Source organism: Gasterosteus aculeatus, chromosome X (genome assembly GCF_964276395.1).
Source record: "Gasterosteus aculeatus chromosome X, fGasAcu3.hap1.1, whole genome shotgun sequence".
Lineage (NCBI taxonomy): Eukaryota > Metazoa > Chordata > Actinopteri > Perciformes > Gasterosteidae > Gasterosteus > Gasterosteus aculeatus.
In genome coordinates this window covers 20,317,451-20,339,429 of record NC_135698.1, presented here as the reverse complement: position 1 = coordinate 20,339,429, position 21,979 = coordinate 20,317,451, and the positions used below count along the sequence as shown (strand labels likewise).

The following is a 21,979-nucleotide window of genomic DNA, read 5'->3' as shown; positions in this document are numbered from 1 at the left end:
AGATTTAAGTTTATTCTATCTCTGCCATGGTCTGTTCTGGAATCCTAATTGATTTTACTACCCTGTTGACGTGAATAAACCCAACGATGCTCAACGTAAAAAAGCGATGTGTAAATCCTCATTCCACATATTAATTGAATGCCATCCCTATCGGTGCTCTTGGATCCGGTCTGTGGAGGTTTGCATTTTTTTGTCTGTGTGTTTTGTCTTTGTTACAGGTAGCAGCAGTGTACAAGGACCCTAGCGTGGGAAACCTCATCAACATCATGATTGTCAAGCTGGTCATCGTCCACAATGAACAGGTGAGCGCAGCGTCTTGAGCGCTACCTGTATCAATATGGCTGACGTCAGCGCAGGTGTCCCCCCCCGCCTGGCCTTTTCTCTGCCGGGCTCGTTTGAAAGGACACTGCCTGCCTTGTCAGTCGCCGAGTCTCAAGAGAGGTCTCCATGGAGCACAAACGATACTATAGTGAGCCGGCGGGCCACCTGCAGATGAGAGGTTGCTGGACACTGCGGTTTGTTCAGTAACTGTAACCGATTCTTAAATAGCTAAATTCAAGGGCACTGAAGTTGTTTGGATCGCCGCCGGTGCCTCCTGATCTTTGGCCATGTTACCAATGAAGTAAATAAAAGTTAGTTGACACACATATGATCTAGAGAGGCGTTGAGTTACCTGAGATTCTAAGGTGCGCTCACGCCCGCCGCATCTCAACATGTGCACCCGTCCTTTTGGTCACATCCGCCGTGGGGTTTCGCCAAAAACAGGAAGGACCCACTGTGAGCTTCAATGCCGCCACGACGCTCCACAACTTCTGTGTCTGGCAGCAAAGCCAAAACTTCCAGGACGACAGCCATCCCTCTCACCACGACACGGCACTCCTCATCACCAGGTACGCGGTCATCGCCGATCCCACTTTGAACGGCAATTTGAAAAAAACGGCTGAAAGTGTTGTGTTTGTATTTGTTCCAGGGAGGACATCTGCCGTGCAAAAGACAAATGTGACACGTTAGGTAAACTTTTGCATTTCTCTTCTACAAACGTGAGTCCTTTTCAATCGACTTGTCACACCGGCAAGCACAGCTCATATACTGCAGTAGTCAGCTGATAACATTATAGTGAGAGCGGGACGATGGAGGAAGTGTGTACCGGGTGCTAATCTCTCTTACGGAGCAGAAGTTCTGATGGTTTAATCAAGCAGCAGCAGGATTTTTTTTTATTCTGTAAGCGTTCACGTTTCCATGTGTCCACGTGGCCCTGCAGGCCTTGCAGAGCTGGGGACCATGTGCGACCCGTACCGGAGCTGCTCCATCAGCGAGGAAAATGGAATCAGTGCCTCCTTCACCATCGCTCATGAGCTGGGCCATGTGTAAGTTACAGCACAGCACCCAACACACACACACACACACACACACACGAACTCCCCCCGCAGCCAGCTTTGACAAACAAAAGACCTCTTATCAAGCGACACAGGGCGCAGCAGTCACAGGTGCAAAATATAATGAAGTGAAAACTTGACTTTTAATAACATGCCAGCCTTTAATACCTTACTATACAGCTCAAGAAGTTAACCCTTAGTGTGTCAGAGCTTTTGTTTTGCATGAACGACACCTCGGATGAAATTCGGTGTGGATTGGTACAAAACAAATCACCACTGAAAGTGGCACATAGAACTTTATCAGACAGGGCAAGGCGCAATGTTCTGTTTAGCATTCAGCAGCACGCTTGTTTCCTCGTATCAGCCGTAGAGGCTGATAAAACACCCGGGAGATGTGACAGTGGCGTCATATGTCTCTTGTGCGTTATCACAGTACGCATGTGTGCCAGAGAGTGTTTTCACCCCGAGCTAACACATCCACGCACAAGTGTACATCGGGGCTCCTAAGTACGACTATTTGTCTTTCATCCCGCCCAGCTCCCTTGCTGGGTATGACGTTGAGATTCTGTTTGATTTCCTTTCCGATGTGCTGTGTTCCTGTCCCATGAGCCATTGGCGAAGAATGCATTTTATTCCCTATAACGTTAAAAATATCCTCCTCTGTCTCATATGTCTCACACACATTCTTCCAGTGGAGCGATCGGACCCGAGCAGCCGACCCCTACGCTCGACTTAAGGCAGCCTGTTGGCGTGCGCAATCGCTGCGTTCACAGGGCGTGAGCTCTCCGCAGTGTTTAGTGCTTTGGGAAAGCCAGTGTCAGGGAGTGCGAGCCCTTTCAAGAGCGTGGCACATTAAAGACAGCTTTAGACCAACGGGTAGGAGGCCTTTCTCAGATGACTGCAAAGACGTGTGATTGCTAATAGCCATTACTGGGACTTTCATTGGATAGGCGTTCAAAGGCGGAACTCGCCAATGTATATATATAATATATAGATGCATATGTATATGTGTGTCAATTCTTGACATTGTTATATCACATTAGAAGTCTATCGGCTTTCATCTTCAACACCTCAGGACAAATGAAAGCCCATAAAAACCTCTGCATTATCCCGATCCCACATAACCTACAGGATGAGATTACTGAGAACGTCAAAGACGGTTTGCTTTGCACCGCACCACACATGGGTGAGCTAAAACGTGTCATCGTCTGAAAGCAATTCATTTCCCCCACTTGTGTCACTGAGTCCTGTCTCCCCTAAAGTGCCGATGATTGCTGTTCTGCAGACTGCGCTGTTTGCTCCATCTCATGTCTCGCCCCCGCAGTTATCCGTGGGCATTTCAGCAAAGGAGCATGTCTTTTTAAATCTAGTTGCATGACAGCATGGCCTGAAGGATGACATGTACAGAAAAACAAAGCAGCTTGTTTTGTTGGGAGCTCCTAATTTATCAAATTTTCGTCTGGCTGCTTGGAAACTGGAATTGACTCCTCTATTGGTCTGTACCTTGAGGTTGCAAGAAACATCATGATTTACTGCCTAATTACTCGAAAAGGAACTCGTCTCAGGATTTCAAGACTGTGAGCAAATGTTTGCCCTTCAGATAATTCTCAGGAAAGTCATCGTAAGGCCTCGAGAGAGTCCCGTGTCACAAATCCCTTTCGTAATAATAATAAGAATAATAATTTGTAGTTAACGGTGCAAATGCTATTTGAGCCTGATTTGATGGTGTCAGCATCAGCTCGGTTTGTACATGCACAGCTCATTACTGTGCCACAGGCTTAATTATTCCCTGGTTGTTTGCCTTCGGGCCCTCGGCCCCTGTAGGGTGGGCCGCATGCCAGAATTGCTAGGTCTTGTTTGTGCGGCGGTATTGATTGACCCCCTTCGGCGACAGCCCAGAGCCACAGACAGGCCCGTATCCTGTTATACACATCTCAGACATCATACAGCTGCATGGCTTCCTGTGTGTGTACATATGCATGTATTCATGGCTGAAAAATCTGCAGGACTATTCTGGACATGATCAGGTTGCTTTATGAGACTGATGCCGTGCTGTGTACTTCATTTATCTGTTGTCCCTAACCCCAACCTTAACCCTATGCACACAAACAAAGCAGACTTATTACACAGTGCTGAGCTGCATGTCAAAAAAAAAAATACAACACTGCCTCAGTGAGGAAGAGGGGTGGCCTTAAAGAGGTAAGCTCTTTGAGAATGTGAGACCTTTGACCTCTCAGTGAGCTGAAGGAGTTCTCACTCGCATCCTCGCCAAGATGGTGGAGCTGACGGATAAAGCTGGTGTGCGTGTGTGCGTGTGTGTGTGTGTGCGCGGCGGCCCAACAGGCCTGAATGTAAATCCTGTGACATTTATCCTCTTTGTTACAGCTGTTCCATTAAGCATCTGATAATCACTTTGTGTGTGTTCCCTGTACCCCCCCCTCCCCCGTTCCTGCTCCACACCAGGTTCAACATGCCTCACGATGACAACCCAAAGTGCCGGGAGGCGGGCCTGAAGCACCAGTATCATGTTATGGCTCCCACCCTCAACTATGACACCAACCCCTGGTCGTGGTCCAAGTGCAGCCGCAAGTACATCACCGAGTTTCTAGAGTAGGTACCAGCTCTCCTCGGCTTGAACCCGGATTCATCGTCGAGGCAAATTGAAAAGGCTTTCTCCTCCAATCTCACATTCTCACTACCACATTTCTCATTCTCCATTAACTTTCACTTGTTGTGACGTGGCCGGTTAAACAAACGGCTGCAGCGTCTCTCTCGGTGCTGTGTAGACAGGTCAGTGCAATGTAAACTGTGTGGGCTTGTTATTGCCTGGTGCCGAAGGAGTATTTCCTGTTTGAATCCGGGGGTCTTCCATCGGCTGACCCGAGCGATGGATCTCTCGCAGCCCCCCCGGCTGTCTTAGGCAAACGGTAAGGTGATAGTCACCGGCCGGCTTTCCGTAACGCGGGGCGGCGGCTCATTCGGTGGTTCTGTGCTCACTGACCCCGGTGAAAGGCTTCCCTTTAAGATGGGGAAATGTCACTTCTAATTATATCTTCCCAGGACATGACCCCTCAATCTTTGCCTCCTTTCCTCCGTTAATTGTGGAGGCCTCCACAAAGGAAGGCCTTGTTGACCAGATGCAGCGTTAGGCCACGCCTCCTATGGGCTTTTAAGGTGGCGTTTCGCATAGTTTCCAGCAAGCGACATCGAGTGGCTGGAACGTTCAGTGAAGATGAAGCTCTTTATTATTTCCTCCGGTCAATGGGTGTGTTGTTTTATGTGCGGCGCAATACTGCACACAAAACGGGATCGAGTGTGATTGTTAATATGAACTCTAACGTTTGTTAACCGTGTGGGATTTGAGTACGAAGAGAGCCTTTCAAGTGCGGTGGGAAACGCCCGTGAGAGCTTCGTCCAAGTGCTTTTGAAATCCGTCCCAAGCCGACATTGAGGAGCATTGGGTTGAAGTAGCGCTGCCGCGGCGCTGCTCCCGCTCAGTGGGCCGCCCTGGTCAAGTACATCAGTGTTTTGACTGCCCATTGTCCCCGAAGAGCAAATCCAACCGGCACCCACACTCTGCTACCAGTTCGGAAAAAAAGAACGCCTCGCCACCTCTCCAACGTCCCTGTTCCAAAGGATCCCCCTCCTCCTCCCCCTCCTCCTCCTCGTCCCACTGTTTCCTTAATAACGTGCACCGAACTCCGGCTGCCGGGCGCCGATGAACAGCATCCTGCTGTTGCGCAGCGTTATTACGCGTCAGCTTCTGCATGAGGCAGCCACTCATCCCCTCGATGTCACGCAGCCGTTTGATGTGAGCCCAAGAATCCAAATACAGAACCCAAATGCAAATCTTAGCACCCACTAATTGTTGTGTCGGCTGGCTGTTGAAACCACATAATCAGTAGTCTATTATTTTCCATGGCACACCTCAAGAATTAGCCTAACTGCTCTAGCAACTCGCAAGAACTTCAATGTGATGTCATTTTAACTACTTACTGAGTCGTTATGTTCAGGAGTTCATCACAGGTAAAAACAAATAACTAATAGATACATTAATGCAATTAAATTACATGTTTGAAAATGCAGGTTTTGACAGAGCTAATGTTATTATTATTATTATATAAATTGTAATATACCATCAAAATATAATGGCATGTTTTCGTGAATAAAATGTTATATAAATCATAGGAGGACTACACCAACAAAACCCTCAATTAAGTCCTTAGCAATACAGACTTATTTTCCGTAAGTGGAGATTTCAAGGTAATTAATGTCTCTAGGTAGACACCGAGGTAATCCCATTACACGTCCCCAGTTCAAGCCCATCATGTTTTTGGATGTAAGTTGTTAAATGTTATGTCTAAATATGGAAACGAGGCATTATCCAATTATAACTTTTAGTAAATGTACGATAAATCTACACATATCAGTAGTAAATTATAGATTATATTATACTTATATTCTTAATATTATCGTAGATTATGTTGAAGTGAAATAAAACACCTGAGTGTGTATATTTTCTTTCAACATTTTACAAAAGAAAAAGAACTGCATCTAAAAATGGAAAATTCCGGAAGGAATAAAATCTAGATGGAGATTAATTTTGGTATTGAACTAAACCTCATTCATTAGAGTATCTTTTCCTACAGCTCCCTGTACTATAATGGGTGCACTCTGTCAGAGACAAGCACTCTATAGTGATGCTCTGTGTCATTTCCTCTCCATCTGAAACACGAGGATGCGCCTTGCACTGTTTGCAAAGGGAAACCACGGAAACTAGTTTCTTACAACAAACTGTAAATGATCTTAAATAAACTCCAGCGTCCGCAATGACTGATAGGCGTGGAATCTCCTCTTGCTTTATTGAAAGTAGACGTTTCATTGAAAAAGTGACCGCTTTGACCCCGTGTCCTTCTGTCTGTCTGTCTCACCCGGTCCTCATAATCATTCCGTGATTAGACAGATGACCACCTGCTGAAAGATGCTGTAATATGGGAACGTCTGACAGTCTGAGTCCTTGACAGGCTGCTTCATAGTTTCCATTCACTCCACTGTGGTTTTATCCTTCTCATGCAGCGCCCCCCACCCCCCCCCCCCCCCCCCCCCACGACGCTGTTTGCTGCAGTTTCTGACTCACGGCTGGAAAATAAAAGGGGAGAGAAACAAGTGACTGTAACTGGGGGTAATCCTGCGTAATTATTGGCCAGTCCTATCAGCTGGCGTTGTATGCAGCAGGTGTTTTAGAAGCTGGATCCCGGATTAAAATTTGTCAGAGCGGTGCAGACATGTTGTGTAATTACACATCTATACATGTCTCATCGGACAATTTCCTTTCTCAAGAGTAAACAAGAGATCCTTTGAGCCCCGGCTCGCTCTGCCAACATCTTTGACTTGTGCCTTTTTCACAAGCGGTGATTTTTGTGCGCGTTGTTGCGTACGCTCGGCCCAGCTGTGCTCTCCTTGTCTCCTGTGCCGTGGCTCAGGGCGTGGCGCACCGCAGTCTGTCATTACGCTGCAATGCCGCCGCTGGCCCCACATGTATGTAACTCAATCAGCTGCTGTGGGCTTCCAAATTCTTGTTTTTTGTCCTCGTTCGGCACAGATCGATGCTTACGGATAGAAACGTGGTCACCGCGCGGAACCTTTTCGGTCTTTATCACAATGCAGTTTTACGGAGTCTGTGGCGCCTCACTCAAGTTTCACAGTGACAGCATTTACTAACAGGCCAGTGACGGGGGAAGTGATATCAGCCTCCGGGTTGGGCGACTTTACAGACCACCCACAGGGTAAAAACGTCTGAGGGTGATCGCCGACAAAGACGGAGAAATGTTTACTTTGCTCTTGTGAAAGAGGCGACACGTGTTGACGCTTTCTGGGGTCAGAAAACACTGGGTTGGCCTGAAGGATGTACCACGATGTTTGCCTCGTGCACGTGTGTGCGTGTACATTATCAGCTGTCCACATAAACATGCTTTTGTGTTTTAGCACTGGCTATGGAGAGTGCCTCCTCGATGAGCCCGGAGGCAGGACGTACGAGCTGCCCACCCTCCTCCCGGGGCAGACCTACAATGCCAACAGACAGTGTGAGCTGATGTTTGGACCCGGTTCCCAAATATGCCCTTACATGGTACGCTGGCTTGTTATCAAAGCGAGCAAAACAACACAAAACCAGTAGTTGTTGTCTACTCAGAGATACATGACATGTGATCAGAGCAGTTGTCCATAACGGCTGACAGATCTGAAACTAGGTTCTTTCAATCTTAAAATAAAATGTCATGTAATAAATGTAATCTGTGAATGTATGGAATGCATTTTCTCACTCTTATTCAAGCATAAAGATAAATTGCTAAAACATATGTTCGGCCCTCACAGAAACAGTGCAAGAGGCTGTGGTGTACCAGCGCAGAGGGGGACCATAAAGGATGTCGCACACAGCATATGCCACTGGCTGATGGGACTGACTGTGGACATGGAATGGTAAGTCGGTCCACATGTGGATGTATGTTGCTTAATCAACACATTGTAGGTGTTCCATTTCCTATACGTACGTTTTTGGAAGCAACTCCAAAGTCTCCTTGACTCTCACTTAAATGTTTTCTTCACGTCCTGAAAAAGGAATTATGCCTTCCATGCAGGGCTGCTTTGAATTCTCACGCCATTACTCTCTAGTTCCCTTCCTCCAGCACACCGAGGAATAGTTTATAATGCATTACTTTCCTGCTTGAATTGCGGTTGCAGGAACCCATGTAAATGCGGTCAGGTGATGGCCCTAGTTAGAAACTTGAAGCTTAACCCTCCGTGTTGTTACGGGGCCCCAACCCCCATTAGCCTTCATGTTCTCCTCGCTCTGGGATGCTATGCTAATTAGAGCTGAGACGGCGGGTCAGCCAGTGAGGATACATGGAAAGACAGTCTGCAGGGGAGGGGGCGGAAAGAGAAAGAGAGAAAAAAGAAAGGAAAGAGAGAGAGAGAGAGAGAGAGAGAGAGACGGGGCAGCAAGAAAGAGGGAAAGGTGAAGACATGGGTCCTTTGAAAGAGGGTGCCTCCCGCCGTTCACAGTTGAGTCACCTTGTTGTGAACCCATGACCCTAAAACCTCTTAAAAAGGCGAGTGAGTGGGTCAGTGGTCAGGCCGTAACGGAGCCCAGGCTGAGGCCAGCCAGCGCTCCCACAAAAGAGCTCACATCAGTGATTCTGTAGTGCAGGAGGGAGGAGGAGAGTGAGGAGGGCGTACAGGGGGATGAGAATCTGTTGCGCTGGTGTTTAGCATTTGGAGCATGCATGAGAGAAGGAGAAGAAAAAAGGAAGGGTTCTCTACTCTCCTTAACCTTCTGCCCGACAGGAGTCCTTAGCGATGTGGGCCCACGCAAGTCTTGTATCCCGCATTTCCTTTCATCTGGCTCCATCTCCTTCCTCACCATGTTAAGTCCTGTCCAGTGAGAGGAGGTTAACGGGGGATAGCTAACATCTTAATCCAACTACAACATCCAGCCTGAAACATAATGGCCCTGGGATCGCAGCGCCCACGCTGCTCTCAGCCCGTGCGTGGGAGGAACACTTGGTGTTGGTTTAATCACACTGAGTGCTTTGCTTTAATAAGCTGCAAACCCTTAACCCAATTTGAGCTGACTTAGCTGGATTGGAATAGATGCCTTGGCGTTATTGGAGCCCTGTAAACATTGATTTGGTCCTTTGCAGGTCCAGAGAGGCCTTTACATCCAGTTAAAAGCAGTCACATGTTTCAAATGTTTGAAAAGTCTAAAAATGTAGTTAAGCAAAAGCTGCACCAACACATTGTTTTTACGCGTTAAGCACATTTAGATTACACGTTATCCTGCCATTAAAACCTTCATTGAACATCTAATTAAATTGAAAGAATACAGGAATCATCCTCTGGAGTACATGATTGTAGCAAATAGAACCCCAACCCAAATCAACGTCCAACCTCCGACTTCTTCTGTTACTCCATCTCATCACCAACCAACAAGCCGACCTGGATGTCCCTATCGGCGTAAAATCAACACAAATCAAATGAGACCCTTTAAGGACTTTTGTATTTTTCTAAGAGCGCAAACTGTTTTTCTTTGTGTGTCCGAGGGGAGGCCCCGCCTTTGTTTCTACTGCTCAGGGCCCCGTTTTATCCTCATGCAGGGGCCTGTTTGAAGTAGTGCGAGTTGAAAGAGATTGAGACCCCGCGCCGACTCTCAGCTGCCCATGCCAGAGCTCCCTTATGTGGTACTTTGTTATGGGGTGTCTGCGTGTGTGAGTATGTGAGCGTACCTCTGATAATCTACAAACCCACATGACTCTGCCGACTCTCTTGCATCAGCGACGCGTTGTTCGTTCTTTGTGCCTCTTGGCACCAACAGATACAAAGAACGAACAATGCGGCTCTCGCGTTCTTGCATTTCCTCCTTACTCGGTCCTTCTTCAAAGAAGTCATGAGGATCAGGTGTAATAGGCTTCACAGGGTCTTGGGCACGAGCTTCTGGCTCTGAGGTGATCTGGAGGATCCCCGAGGGCGGAGTGTGTGTTTGGAGGTGTGTCAGATCTGGAGGATTACCATGCAGGGTCTCTAGGGGGGAATCTAGCAGCGGGTATTGTCCTAGAACGCCGAGGGTCTGATCTTACTATCGATTACACGGGAAAACGCCATCTCTCGTGAAGAAGCTGTCACCCGTCGTGGCTGCGCCGCCCGCCGCGCGCCGCAGTGGGACAGAGGCACGTCCTCTCAATTTGTTTGTATACAGCTTAGCTGAGAACGGGCCCTGCAGGGTTCATGGGCAGTTTTCTCCCCCCTCCGCGATCCCTTCTCTGCCTGTGCCTCCCTCCTGCTCTCTCTCCTCCCCGCTTCCCTCCCTGTGGCTCAACAAGCCCTCTCACAGGGCGCCGGAGTGAGTAATGCGGTCACATGGCCCTCGGCGGTGCATCTGTCATCTGGCTCAGTGGGCCGTGCGCTAACGAGGGCGTCCCATCACTTGTTGTCTATAAATACCGCCACCACCCTCCCTTCCCCTCCATCCTCTCTTTCTTCCTTACCCACCCGCCCCCCCCTTTTGGTCCCTCTCACTCTTCAAACGGATCCTGCGTCTGTGTGTCTTTGTGTGTTTGCTGTTTGTGTGTGCATACATGCATGTGTAGTAGTAGTTGTCTGTGTTGTGTTGCATTTGTATTTCTGCAGAATTGTGCACATTCGCTGTGAGTTGTCAGTTGCGTCGGTGTGATTTTGTCCGCGGGAGTGTGTGTGTTTGTGTGTGTGTAGATTAGGGGCCAGCCAGCGTGGTCAATAAGTGCCTGTCAAGCCAAAGCCGGGGGCCGCTTGGCCCCGTATCCACGTCCCCGCCATGAGAAGGTCCCCGCGCTGCCTCTCACCACCTCGCTGCTCAGTGGGTGGCGGAGGGAGAGAAAAAAACCCGCCGGCAGAGCTTGAATGAAGTGTTTTGTTACCATAGTTCTTATTGTTCTCACGTGTGTCCATTTGATTGTCCGTTTGAATGTGGCCGCGGCTCAAAGCTCCCCGCTGACTATTCAGAGGGAATTGGTTGCAAAACGACAAACAACATACTCAAGTGTTTTAGATTTAATTCAATTTCTTCTTGTGTAAAACCCCCAAAAGCTTTCCAGATTCTCTTAGTGGGGGGGCTTAATTGAGTGGTTGGTGTAAGTGAACAAATGGGAAGTTGCTTTTGATTTCCAAAGCATTCCTGGTGAGTAGAGTGACGACCTGCTCTGGTTTCACCCAATTAGAGCGAGATAGTGAGGTCCTGCAAAGTGACGCCAGGGCAGAATGGAGTTTGTTGGCGCAGGCGGCGAGTTATGGCTGGAACTCCCTGGCAGCCTAACAGACCCGTCTTATGATGCGGGGACGGGGTGTGTGTGTGTGTGTGTGTGTGTGTGTGTGTGTGTGTGTGTTTCTGTGCTGGAGTTTGGGATTGTGCGACACTGGAATCGGTGCTGCGAATCTCTGCGTCTTTGCAGGACGTGGTCACGTTGACCTGCCGTCATCGCGGACATCGATGTGGATGTTGAGCTAAAAAGAGGATTGTGGTTTGATGAGTCCAGCAGCCAGCGAGTGAAGCTCTCATCGCTGAAACAAGAAATATTCATACAACTATAGTGTGGTGTCCAAAATGTACACATAGTTATTGAAATCCAAATATTGTACGCAAGGTTTATTCATTGCAAATTGGCAGAAGGTTAAATACTTATATTAATAAATATTGGACACATCTAGTCTTTTCTTAAGTCATTTTTTGTATTTTGTAATATTTATTGTATTATATTTTGGTGCTGTGTTTACAGCTTGTTTTGCTCGCTTTAAAAACAAAACAATCTCTGTTGAGGAACCGAGCTGGATGAACGCTGTGGAATGATTTGATCCACTGTAAATGTCAAAATAATATAGAATGAGACTGAGTCTAGTAGAGCGATATTGTCTGTTTTACGCCGCTGTTGGTTGTGCGCGTGAATGGAATGGTGGGAGGGGGAAGAAGGAACAAATTATAGCAAGAAGAGGCTGTTTGGGGTCACGGTTGCATCAGGCTGTCTCTCTCGCTCATCTTTATTTCCCTCTTGTCCGTTTTCCTCCTGGCTGAAAAATGAGCCTATATAAATCCAGTCTATTATAACAGATGCCGATTGACTTATTGTGAGCAACACAAAGGATCCTGAACGACTGACTTCACAAGCTTCATGCGTCTCTGCCGCCTCTGGCCTCCAGGTCAAGTTACTCCATTAGTTACAGTGCGTCATGACTTTGAAATTGAAATTCAACGGCGGTGGTCCATGTTGCGCCACAGGTGACCTCCGATGTCTCAGGTTTTTTTTTTTTTTTTTCCGCAGTCCGTCTTAATTAAGCATAGTCGAGTGGACTAACACAGACACAACCCAAACCCCCCCCCCCCCCCCCCCCCTACAAAGTGACCTGTGAACCGGAGCCACGAGAGAGACACCGCAACACCAAGAGGTGAAGCCTGTTGTAAATGGCCGTGTTAAAATGAGAGAGCGGAGGCCTTTTCAAATCAGCCCTCTGCCTTCTCATTCCTTCCATGATGTACGGCTTGTGTTCAGAAATGAGGCAATTACAGGGCACTAACCTCCAAACCAGCCAGTTTAGGAGCGCGGAGCAGATGCTGCTGTGCTTAGATAATGTTCCCGCTGTCGGGGACTTCTCTCTGTGGCCCGGCCGGCCGAGGTGAGACACGCAGAAGTCGCTAAGTCAGCACGTGTCTTTGTGAAATCCCCGATTTCAAACATGTGCTAGTCCCAGCCGGACAAGGCTTCTCTCATGAGGCCTTTAAATGTCTCACCACAACCTCCTGGGAGAGAGTCTGCCAGTGTCCTCACGCCTTGCGTGAGCTTTGCCTTTCACCCCGACATTCTCCAAGGGGCTGTTTATGCACTTCGGAAAGAGAGGCTAATTGGAACTGAGCGTGGCCCCCAGATGCCTTCAGACAGCAATCACTCTCACACTTAATGCACATTCACAGGCACACACACACACACACCGTCATGTGCATGCTCACGTTCGCACACATACATCATCTCACACAGATGTCCCCCCCCCCACCCCCCCCCTTCCACTCCCCTTTTTGCTTCTTTCTTCTTTTCACCTTTTCAAGCCAAACAAAACGGTTGTAAACACAGGGTGCCAGCGGGGGGGGGGGGGGTGGAATGCCTCAGTGGCTTACACAGGCTTTGGTCGGCCTTGTGTTGGACGGCTCCTCGCTCTCTGCCGGCTGGGTGCACTGTGGTGGTCCCTTACCGTTTGGGGATAAGGGGGGATGGGTGGCTGAGGTCTATTAGAGAGGCCCGGGTCCCGGTTGACAGAAAGTGAGTTGGGGGGGGGGGTCCGAGAGCTACGAGGGGAGAGAAAATCTGCGTTCTTTCGACGATTGCATGAGCCCTGATTATTTAGCTCTGTTGCCCCGGAGGAGGTTACTCAACCAACGAGGACACGCACCTGTTTGCCTGTTTGTAACGTGGATGTTTTCTCACATTCCTTTCAGTCACTTTTATTTGAAGTGCTTTCTGAGGCAAAATGATCAGCGCCCTGATTTTGCATTTACAGTGGAACAGGACCGGAAGAATCTCAAGCCAGGTCGCCACAGTCCAAACCCCCAAGCTGTTAACGCCTGTCTGTCATTGCGCACAGACTTCACACACCATCTGCAAGTGTGTAAAGCGCACTTGCAGACTAGACCGGCAGAGGCAGGGGGGGCAGAATCCTCCGTGTTTTTACACGTACTCGTCTGCACGACTTTACTCTTTTGCAGGTGTTCACTGAAGCTAACGGCTGCGAGTTGTGTATTCGTGTTAAAGAAGAAGAACTTAGTTTATTAGCGTAATTATTCAAATCCACTGAAGCCGATCTCACGCGTTTCTGTTCTCAGGTGTCATCTGGAGGGAGCGCATTGAACATGTTGTAGTGCAGCGGCCGTATGGCCAGTTTGAATCATAGTTGCCTTTCTCATCCGGACTGAACTATCAATTGAAGTAACAACGTGTGTACAGTCTGTGAGGGGACACAGGGAGACGCAGGCGTCCCCAAGAAGCGTCCTCCTTTGTATACGAGGAGACAGTCAGCCCGAGTTCCTGATTCTAAGCCAGTAATGAACTTTGTTCCTCTCGTTATCACAACTCTAGAGTTTCCTTATCATGGTGCCACGTACCCAGACAGACGGCGTCTTGTCCTGCATTCTTTCAGTGAACAGGACCCTCCGATATCTCAGCCAATGAGACGGGGATTTGGTTACACGCAATGGGAAATGGGCCTGCCATGCTTTGCTTATCAAAGCAGTGTTAGCACTTAGCAAAGGTTGGTTAGAGGGTACGCTCCTTATTTTCTTATTTTCTATGTCAAAGTGGGTCTACTCTACCGTAGGAAATATGTCATGTCATTCTGTCTTTACGCGCCGAGCCTAACAGAACAACTGGCACAGCGAATGGTCTTAACTTTTTTCTGTTGATAGAATTTCAATTTTTCAGAGCAGAGAGCCCATGTGGAAGATAGTGTACCTGCACCCATCAGATCATCAGATGATGTTTAAAAGAAATACCCCCAAATAAAAGATAGATTTGGCTGACATGAAGGTGTGCACTTCAGTTGGAGGGTTCTCTCATACTGTACACATCAGTTGGACGTTCTCTCATACTGTACATTTCCTGTCTATTTTTGTCTGTATCCCGACCGCTCCTTCCTTCTCCAATTTCTCTTTGGACAGCTGGAGGAGTTGGACGCCTCACTTGAGGGTAAACAATAGCTGAATTAGGATTTCTTTCAAGAATATAGCCTGAGGTCTAAACAGAGGATTAGGAAGGAACCGTTGAGCGCCGCTCCCAGCTGGGCCTCCGCTGCCGCTGCAGTCTGTGTTTGTCTTCGGGCCTGAAGCAGCTGTGGTCATTTTTGTTTGCGTCTGTTCACTTACAGTACTGCAAACACGGGATGTGCGTGAACAAGGAGTTCGACCTGCAGCCGGTCCACGGGGAGTGGGGTCCCTGGGGGCCTTACAGCGTTTGTTCCAGGTCCTGTGGTGGAGGAACCCGCAGCACCGCCAGAGACTGCAACAAGCCTATGTAAGAAAGGATCGGGCTTTTTATGACAATCCAAGCCATCATAGATTGTTAATATGTGTCCGATTCTGGACCAGGAAGAGAAACCGTAAAAGAGAGAGAGGTCTTGTCTAACTAAGAGTTGTAAACCTGCATGTCAACTACGACCGTCACAGAGAACTTTCTTTCTTAAATGAGAATTTAAATGTTCCCTGTGTGGGTTCTAAGTGTGAAATAAGTGCAGTGCTCCCGTGATCAGTCTCGCCTTGCTCCAGGCCCAGAAACGGTGGGAAGTTCTGCGTCGGTCGCAGGATGAAGTTCCGCTCTTGCAACACTGAGCCGTGTCCGCGAGGACAGAAGGACTTCCGCGAAGAGCAGTGCTCTCACTTCGACGGCAAGCACTTCAACATCAACGGTCTGCCTCCCACCGTCCGCTGGGTGCCCAAGTACAGCGGCAGTGAGTACACCGACGTGCAACATTAAAGGCAGATACTATTTACAGCGGCCTGTTTGGTGCATTTAACTAAAAGGTTGCACGCCGCACTGTGTGTGTGTGTGGGGGGGGGGGAGGCCAATGCATGAGAAATCTATGTAGCTACTGCTTTGAAACATAAGCTTCAATACAGGAGAAGGAGACGGAAAAAGTGGACGTTAGAGTGCATCTTTGGGTGTGTGCGTTCTTCGTCTTAGTCCTTCCATATGAGCGTTACCCTCCCCCGACAGAATCCCATTATTTTCCACGATGGCTTGCTCAGCTACAAGAGATTACCATCTGGCAAAGACCACCATGTCTAAATGACTGCATGGGACTCATTTATTGATTGATTGATGCTACACAAGCAAACAGGCCAAGCCCCCAGAGCCGGTGAGCTGTCACACACGGTGATTCTCCCAAACAATGGCTACGAGTTTGGCAATTATAGCAAATGTCATATGAAAACAATGTAGGATCAAAAATGTTGATTCAGCAACACGTGTAAGTAATCCCGAGGTATTTCATCTCATTATGGTCCGGGATTTGTATCCTACTAATATCATTAGCTATAGTCCAACTTTTTCCACAGTTTGTCTTCTCTCTCCATGCAGTACTGATGAAGGATCGCTGTAAGCTCTTCTGCCGGGTCGCTGGCACCATGGCGTACTATCAGCTGAAGGACCGCGTCACCGACGGCACGCCATGTGGAACAGATACTTATGACATCTGTGTTCAAGGCCTCTGCAGGGTATAATCAACCTACGTACACACACACAAACACACGCTGTTCCTCTGCACTTTGTTCTCATGCTGTCACGACATGTTCACATGTTCACGTCATCACGATTTAAAGGTCGCTTTATGTCAAATCACAAATCATCTCACCTTCCTCTGTGCTTCTGCAGCAAGCCGGCTGCGATCACGTTCTCAACTCCAAGGCCAGGAACGACAAGTGCGGCGTGTGCGGCGGGGACAACTCGTCGTGCAAAACCCTCTCGGGGACCTTCAACGATGCTCAGTACGGTGAGTCACGCAGCTCGGATTACCACGGCGGTAAACTAACAGCTGACCTTTCTCCATTAAACACACTGTATGTCAGCAGCTTCTGGAGAGCGACTCTCCGATACGCAGGAAACACAGAGGGGCTGGGAAAGACTTTCGCACGTCAGGGTTCTGATGTCATCTCTGCTTATGTTTAAACACATTAAGCTTGATTTTCAGAAACGATTCGAGCTCCTGCCAGAATCGGAAGAACTGCAGACACACAAATGTTCCGCAAGGCTTTTGAAAACTGATTAACGCGGCGCTGTCACCCTCCCAGCTCTTCCGACGCAACCCTGACAACACCCCTTTGATTTGACCTGCATAATGCGGGGGCCTCTGTGAGGGCCAACGGCTTGATTGCATCCAAAGCTTTTTCAGGTCTGGGCAGCGAAACAACTTTTGCATTAGCATAAAGGCCCTGGGTGTGGCATCCATCATGTGTACTCCGCATTAGTTTGGCACCGGGCTGGAGCGTCTCTATCCATCTGCTTTCTGTCTGCACTCTGTTATCCGTTGGGGGAACCGGCTTTGAGGATTGGATTGAAGCGAACCCGGCACTGGGCTCGGCCCTGTTCATTTGGCTCGACCTTAAGAAAGAGAACTGGAGCCCAGGCAGCATATTCCTCTGCTCCTGGGTCGAGGCTCGTCTTTCTGTCTTTCACCCTTTGGTCCTCGTCTTGCTTAATGTCTTTTTCTTTGTCTCTCTATTCACTTCAAACCACAGCGTTATTTGCGGATTCTAAATCAAGTCACATCTTCATGAGTAAAGTTTGTGGACGTTGACCTTTGAATTGACACCGACTTTGTACATTTTGTTCATTTGGTCTTTTGCCGTCCTGTCCTTTCCCCATTATAATACACATAAATACTGGTTGCAAATAATAAATGCAAAGCAAGCAGATGTTTGTCATCAATCCAGTCAATATTGTCGGACAACTTGGTCTAAGCCCCCCCCCCCCCACCGCAGGCCCTTAACACATGATCTCTCTGGCTAGTGACAGAGGGCAGCATATTTGAGGTGAAGCTCAGCATGGTTGTGCTTTGTGTTCTGTGGCAGAGGATTGTGCGTCCGGTCGCTCGTGAAGCTGTGGCATCTCAGAGGCCTCGCGTGTCTCGTGTTTCCTCGAGGAGCGGCGCGTGTTTCTGAAGTTTATACATCGTTCATTTCTTTTTTTTAATGAGCGTATCCTGTCCCCAGTGTTTGACATGACACGCAAAACAGTGAGCTGCGTGAGCTACAGCGTGGCCTCAAATGGAAACGTTTCTCAGTCATGGTTTACGTGACGAGTGAGTGTGCGGTGACTGCGTCAGTATGTGTGTGTGAGAGAAGATTTACACGGCTGATGAGAGGTAGATATGTAAACCAAGTGCTGCCCCCGAGTGGCTCAAGGTGTCAGGCTAACTATCATATCACACCAACCGACGGCGTTTCTCTCCTCCATCCAGTTTGGTCTCTTCTTTAAAGGCAGCAGTAAGCAGTTAGACGGACAAATTCAGATATACAGTATATATATATATTTATATATATATATATATATATATATATATTTATATATATATATATATTTTATATTAAGAGAACCAAGCAGAAATTGACTGTCTTCAACTCTATCTAACGTGTGTTATGTCATCTCATATTATCATTTTATCATTTTTACCACGGATATAAGAAACAGCTGCTCATAATGAGTACAGTACATTATGCATGAAACTTTCTCCCCCTGTAATCCATACTAATATTTTTTCTAATCATTAAATAGTTTTTGAAAAGTAAACATTTCCATTAAGTTGTGTCTCATCTGCCAGCTGCATACATTTTAACCTTAAAAAGTTACATTTTTTATTTAGTTTGAAGTTATTATATTGAGCAGAATGTATATGACCTTTTCGGACGAGAAGAACTGGTATCGTTGGAATTGGGATACGTGCACTTACTTTGAACCCAAATGTATTTTTTCCTTGCGAAATCGTTATTTTCTAAATGAAAAAGGCTGAATTTTCCCAATGTTGAATGATGTTAAAAATCTAAAAAAGATTACATACCGTATTTCATACTCAGCCCCCGGTTCACGCTCAACATTTGCATTTTTATTTTCATGCCACGGCTTTCAAATACTGTCCCTGTACGTTGCGTATGGCCAGTGTAGTAATTACAGGCCAAAGGTAAGTCCGGGGAATGATTACATATCCTTCCACCTTCGGGCCCCAGAGACTAAAACGAGTTATTCGAGAGGAGTAGAACTTTCTTGTGTGTTTTTCCAAGTGTGACATTTAAATCCCTGGTGACTGAGTTTTGCTGTAGCATAGTTATGTTATGGATATCAATGGGAGGGGTGAGGGGGGGGGGGGACCACTCGCTGCTCTTATTGTGTCTACTCGGTTCCCTTTTGAAGCTCAATACAATTTGTTTAACTTCCCTACTTTTCCTCTTTAGGTTACAACACAGTGGTGCGGATCCCAGCCGGAGCCACCAACATCGACATCAAACAGGTCAGCTACTCTGGGAAGCCGGAGGACGACAACTACCTCGGTGAGTGTGGCTGTTTGTGTGTCTGTGTCAGCGTAACAGCGCGCTTTTAAGCTTCAACGCTAGCGAATTCCAGGTTTTTCTTGGGAGAATTGGGTTCTTGGGTTCTTATCTCATAGGTCAATGCCCTTATCCGCCGGCATGACCATGAACCCCCCCCCCCCCCCCCCAGACCGAGTGACCCGGAGCTGTAGAGGCAGGCTGTTAGTGAAGGAGGGCAAAACTGTTTTCATAAGGCAAAGAAAACTGTCATTTGTTCCGAGTGTATATGGTGGAAAGGAGGAGCGGCGTTGGTCCATCTGGTCATGGCGAAGCGTGTTGGTTGGGAAAGCAAATGGAGTGTCAGCCCCCGAGAAAGATAAATGAGGCAGCAATAGGTGCTAATTAGAGGCATGTGGAGCCCAGGCCGCATGAAAGTGGATATAGGGGTGTAGGGTCAGATGGACCCAACGGGCTCAGAGTGTGTGTGTGTGTGTGTGTGTGTGAGTGTGTGTTTCTGTCTGCGTATGTGCTTGCACGTGAAAGAGGGAGGTAGACAGAGAGGGGGGAAAAAAAACAGAGAAAGGGAGTTTTGCCAATGTTGTCGGGGTGGGCGCCCATTTTCTCATGGTTCAAGTCAGGTTCAAGATGTTTCAAGTCAAATTGTCAGAAAACACATCTGGCAGGAACTCGTTGCCATGCCGCTGTGAAAAGCTTCACTCGCTCTGCTGCCGAGTGCCACAAGCACACGATGCGCGAGTGGTTCCTGTGCTGCACGTGGTCGGTATCCTCCTCAGCCGGGCGCGTGCAGTAAGAAGACACGTTTTTTAAGAAGACCACCGCACTCATGATTTAAAAAAGCGAGATTGTGAAGCTCCTTGACTGTGGATCTCTCTCCTGTTGAAACTGTGGACACTTTTGGGAAGCCACTCAATGCTCAGCTGATTTCCCTCTGATATTCATCTCTATAACGTTTTATATAATAAATCTTGTCTTTTGTTTCTACTAAAGTCTGCTTTAGTAGAAACCTACTTGGTGCATGAAGACTCGCGTTGGGTGTAAAGCACAGTATTACAAGACAAAATGAAAGCTGCAAGCAGCGATGGACGGGTCCTCGCTACGCTGCATGTCGGGGGGGCTGGCTGGAGTCAGTCATCGTTAACCAAAAGGATGGGATGGGGGATGCCGCTTTGCAGACTTCATCTTTAACATTATGAAGGTCTTAGGGCTTTTCTGACAGCATTTGAGAGGGATCTGAGCAGGGAATAGAACAAAAAACATGTAACTTCCTGTTGCCACCAGGTGGCGCTATGACTAAGGTTGAAAATGATCATATGGATGTCTACAGGATAGGGAGGTCAAGCTGTGTGAGAAATATGGAGCAGATTAGATGAAGTATGGTCGAGTTAAAACAACTTCAATATTCATGGCGATTGGTGTTTTTTTTTTTTAAATATGCACGCGCATAGTTTAATATTTCTTCTGGCAAAATGCAATTTTTAGAGCCCAAGGTAAAAAAAATGTCCGACTGTGGTCCTAAAGGGGGCGCTATAGAGACCTTTCTTTATACCCAAATGCGAGACCCCCAACATATTTTTCACCAATCCGGATACGCAGGGCAAATTTACCAACTTTTAGCCGATTGGATGATAGAGCCCCCAAAATGGCGAGATTCCTTAGAGAAAATAATAATAATCACAATAAATCCTTAAAATACAATAGGTTCCTCTACGACTAGTCGCAGCGAGGATTAACCGAAAAGTCTGTGATGACAACCAAAGTCTTTAGATCATTTCCAAACCCCACCGACCCCACAGTGGTCTCATGGAAAATGAAAATAAGCTGGCATCCAACAATTTGCGTTTAATCGCATACATTGTTTCAGCATGCTCGTTCAGAGAGGTTCAGATGTTCAAGAGAGAGAGAGATGGTGGTCAGTGTTCATTCAGGATTCATGTGGTAGTTTGCCAACGTAGAGTGTGTATTTGTATGTACTAGGTATTTGCAGTCAGTGTGTTGTTTGCCTCACAATGTCACTCATTAAGAGTACTTAAGTAAAGTAACTCCAAATAACTGCAATTTAGTGCCGCCAAGGTTTCAACGTACCTCGCCTGAAACACTGGCTTTGCAAAACAATAGTCTAGTAGCTCAAGGGCAGTTTACTTCGTTCATACGCTGAAATAATAAGTGCCACATCTCATAAACATTCCCCAATCTGCCAAAAAGCAAACATTCCTTCGTTTACATCGAGAGCTCTGCGTTTTTTATGGTTTGTGTCCATTTCTTCTTGCAGCGTTATCTGACAACCAGTCCAACTCGGTCCTGAATGGGAACTTTGTGGTGGCCATGTTCAAAAGGGAAATCACCTTCAAAGGAACCGTCATTGACTACAGCGGCTCGGACACACCAGTGGAGCGCATAAACTGCACGGACCGCATCCAGGACGAGCTCGTGCTGCAGGTTTTTTAACAGCCAAATCCTGTATTTCTCCTCCCACTTCATCTCTACACCTCTGCCTGATAACAGTTTACTGTCTTCTAACCTCCCAAAATACTAAGCTGGGGCTCGGCCTAGAAGCGTCATATCTCTTTGTCGACTTAGACAAAATAAGGACTGCCATGTTAAGTCTTTTGACCTTGCCTTTCCCACCATTGTTCCTGCAGGTCTTGTGTGTGGGAAACCTCCACAACCCAGATGTCCGTTACTCCTTCAACATACCCATCGAGGAGCACGCGGAGCAGTTTGTGTGGGAGCCCTCAGGCTCCTGGCTCGATTGCAACCGCATCTGTCAGGGTAAAGGAATAAGATTGCTTGTCTTTGGCCCTAGTGGATCTTAATAAAGGTTAATAATTGCACAAAGATGCTCCGTTAGACACTTGAGTACTTATTCTATGTACTTTTAGGCCCAACGTTACTTGACAATTTGGAAACGGCAGTACAATATGTCTCTGATACAATGTTACACACACTCATGATGTAAACAAAAGATGGATTTTCATTCATTCTTCCATAAATCCCATAAAACTCC

General features: G+C 47.4%; 1 protein-coding gene across 2 annotated transcripts in view; it reads left to right on the top strand.

The window, feature by feature from the left end:
• LOC120809340 (A disintegrin and metalloproteinase with thrombospondin motifs 20) overlaps positions 1-21,979 on the top strand; it is a 61,001-nt gene that overhangs the window by 14,022 nt on the left and 25,000 nt on the right. For both annotated transcript variants that reach the window (XM_040163059.2, XM_078083499.1), the window contains exons 5-18: positions 219-302; positions 766-890; positions 971-1,011; positions 1,262-1,367; positions 3,840-3,986; positions 7,362-7,503; positions 7,749-7,853; positions 14,805-14,950; positions 15,202-15,383; positions 16,013-16,149; positions 16,307-16,424; positions 18,880-18,975; positions 21,245-21,411; positions 21,615-21,744. In XM_040163059.2, coding sequence (XP_040018993.2) covers positions 219-302; positions 766-890; positions 971-1,011; positions 1,262-1,367; positions 3,840-3,986; positions 7,362-7,503; positions 7,749-7,853; positions 14,805-14,950; positions 15,202-15,383; positions 16,013-16,149; positions 16,307-16,424; positions 18,880-18,975; positions 21,245-21,411; positions 21,615-21,744 — 1,726 coding nt within the window. The remainder of the gene's footprint in view (positions 1-218; positions 303-765; positions 891-970; positions 1,012-1,261; positions 1,368-3,839; positions 3,987-7,361; positions 7,504-7,748; positions 7,854-14,804; positions 14,951-15,201; positions 15,384-16,012; positions 16,150-16,306; positions 16,425-18,879; positions 18,976-21,244; positions 21,412-21,614; positions 21,745-21,979) is intronic.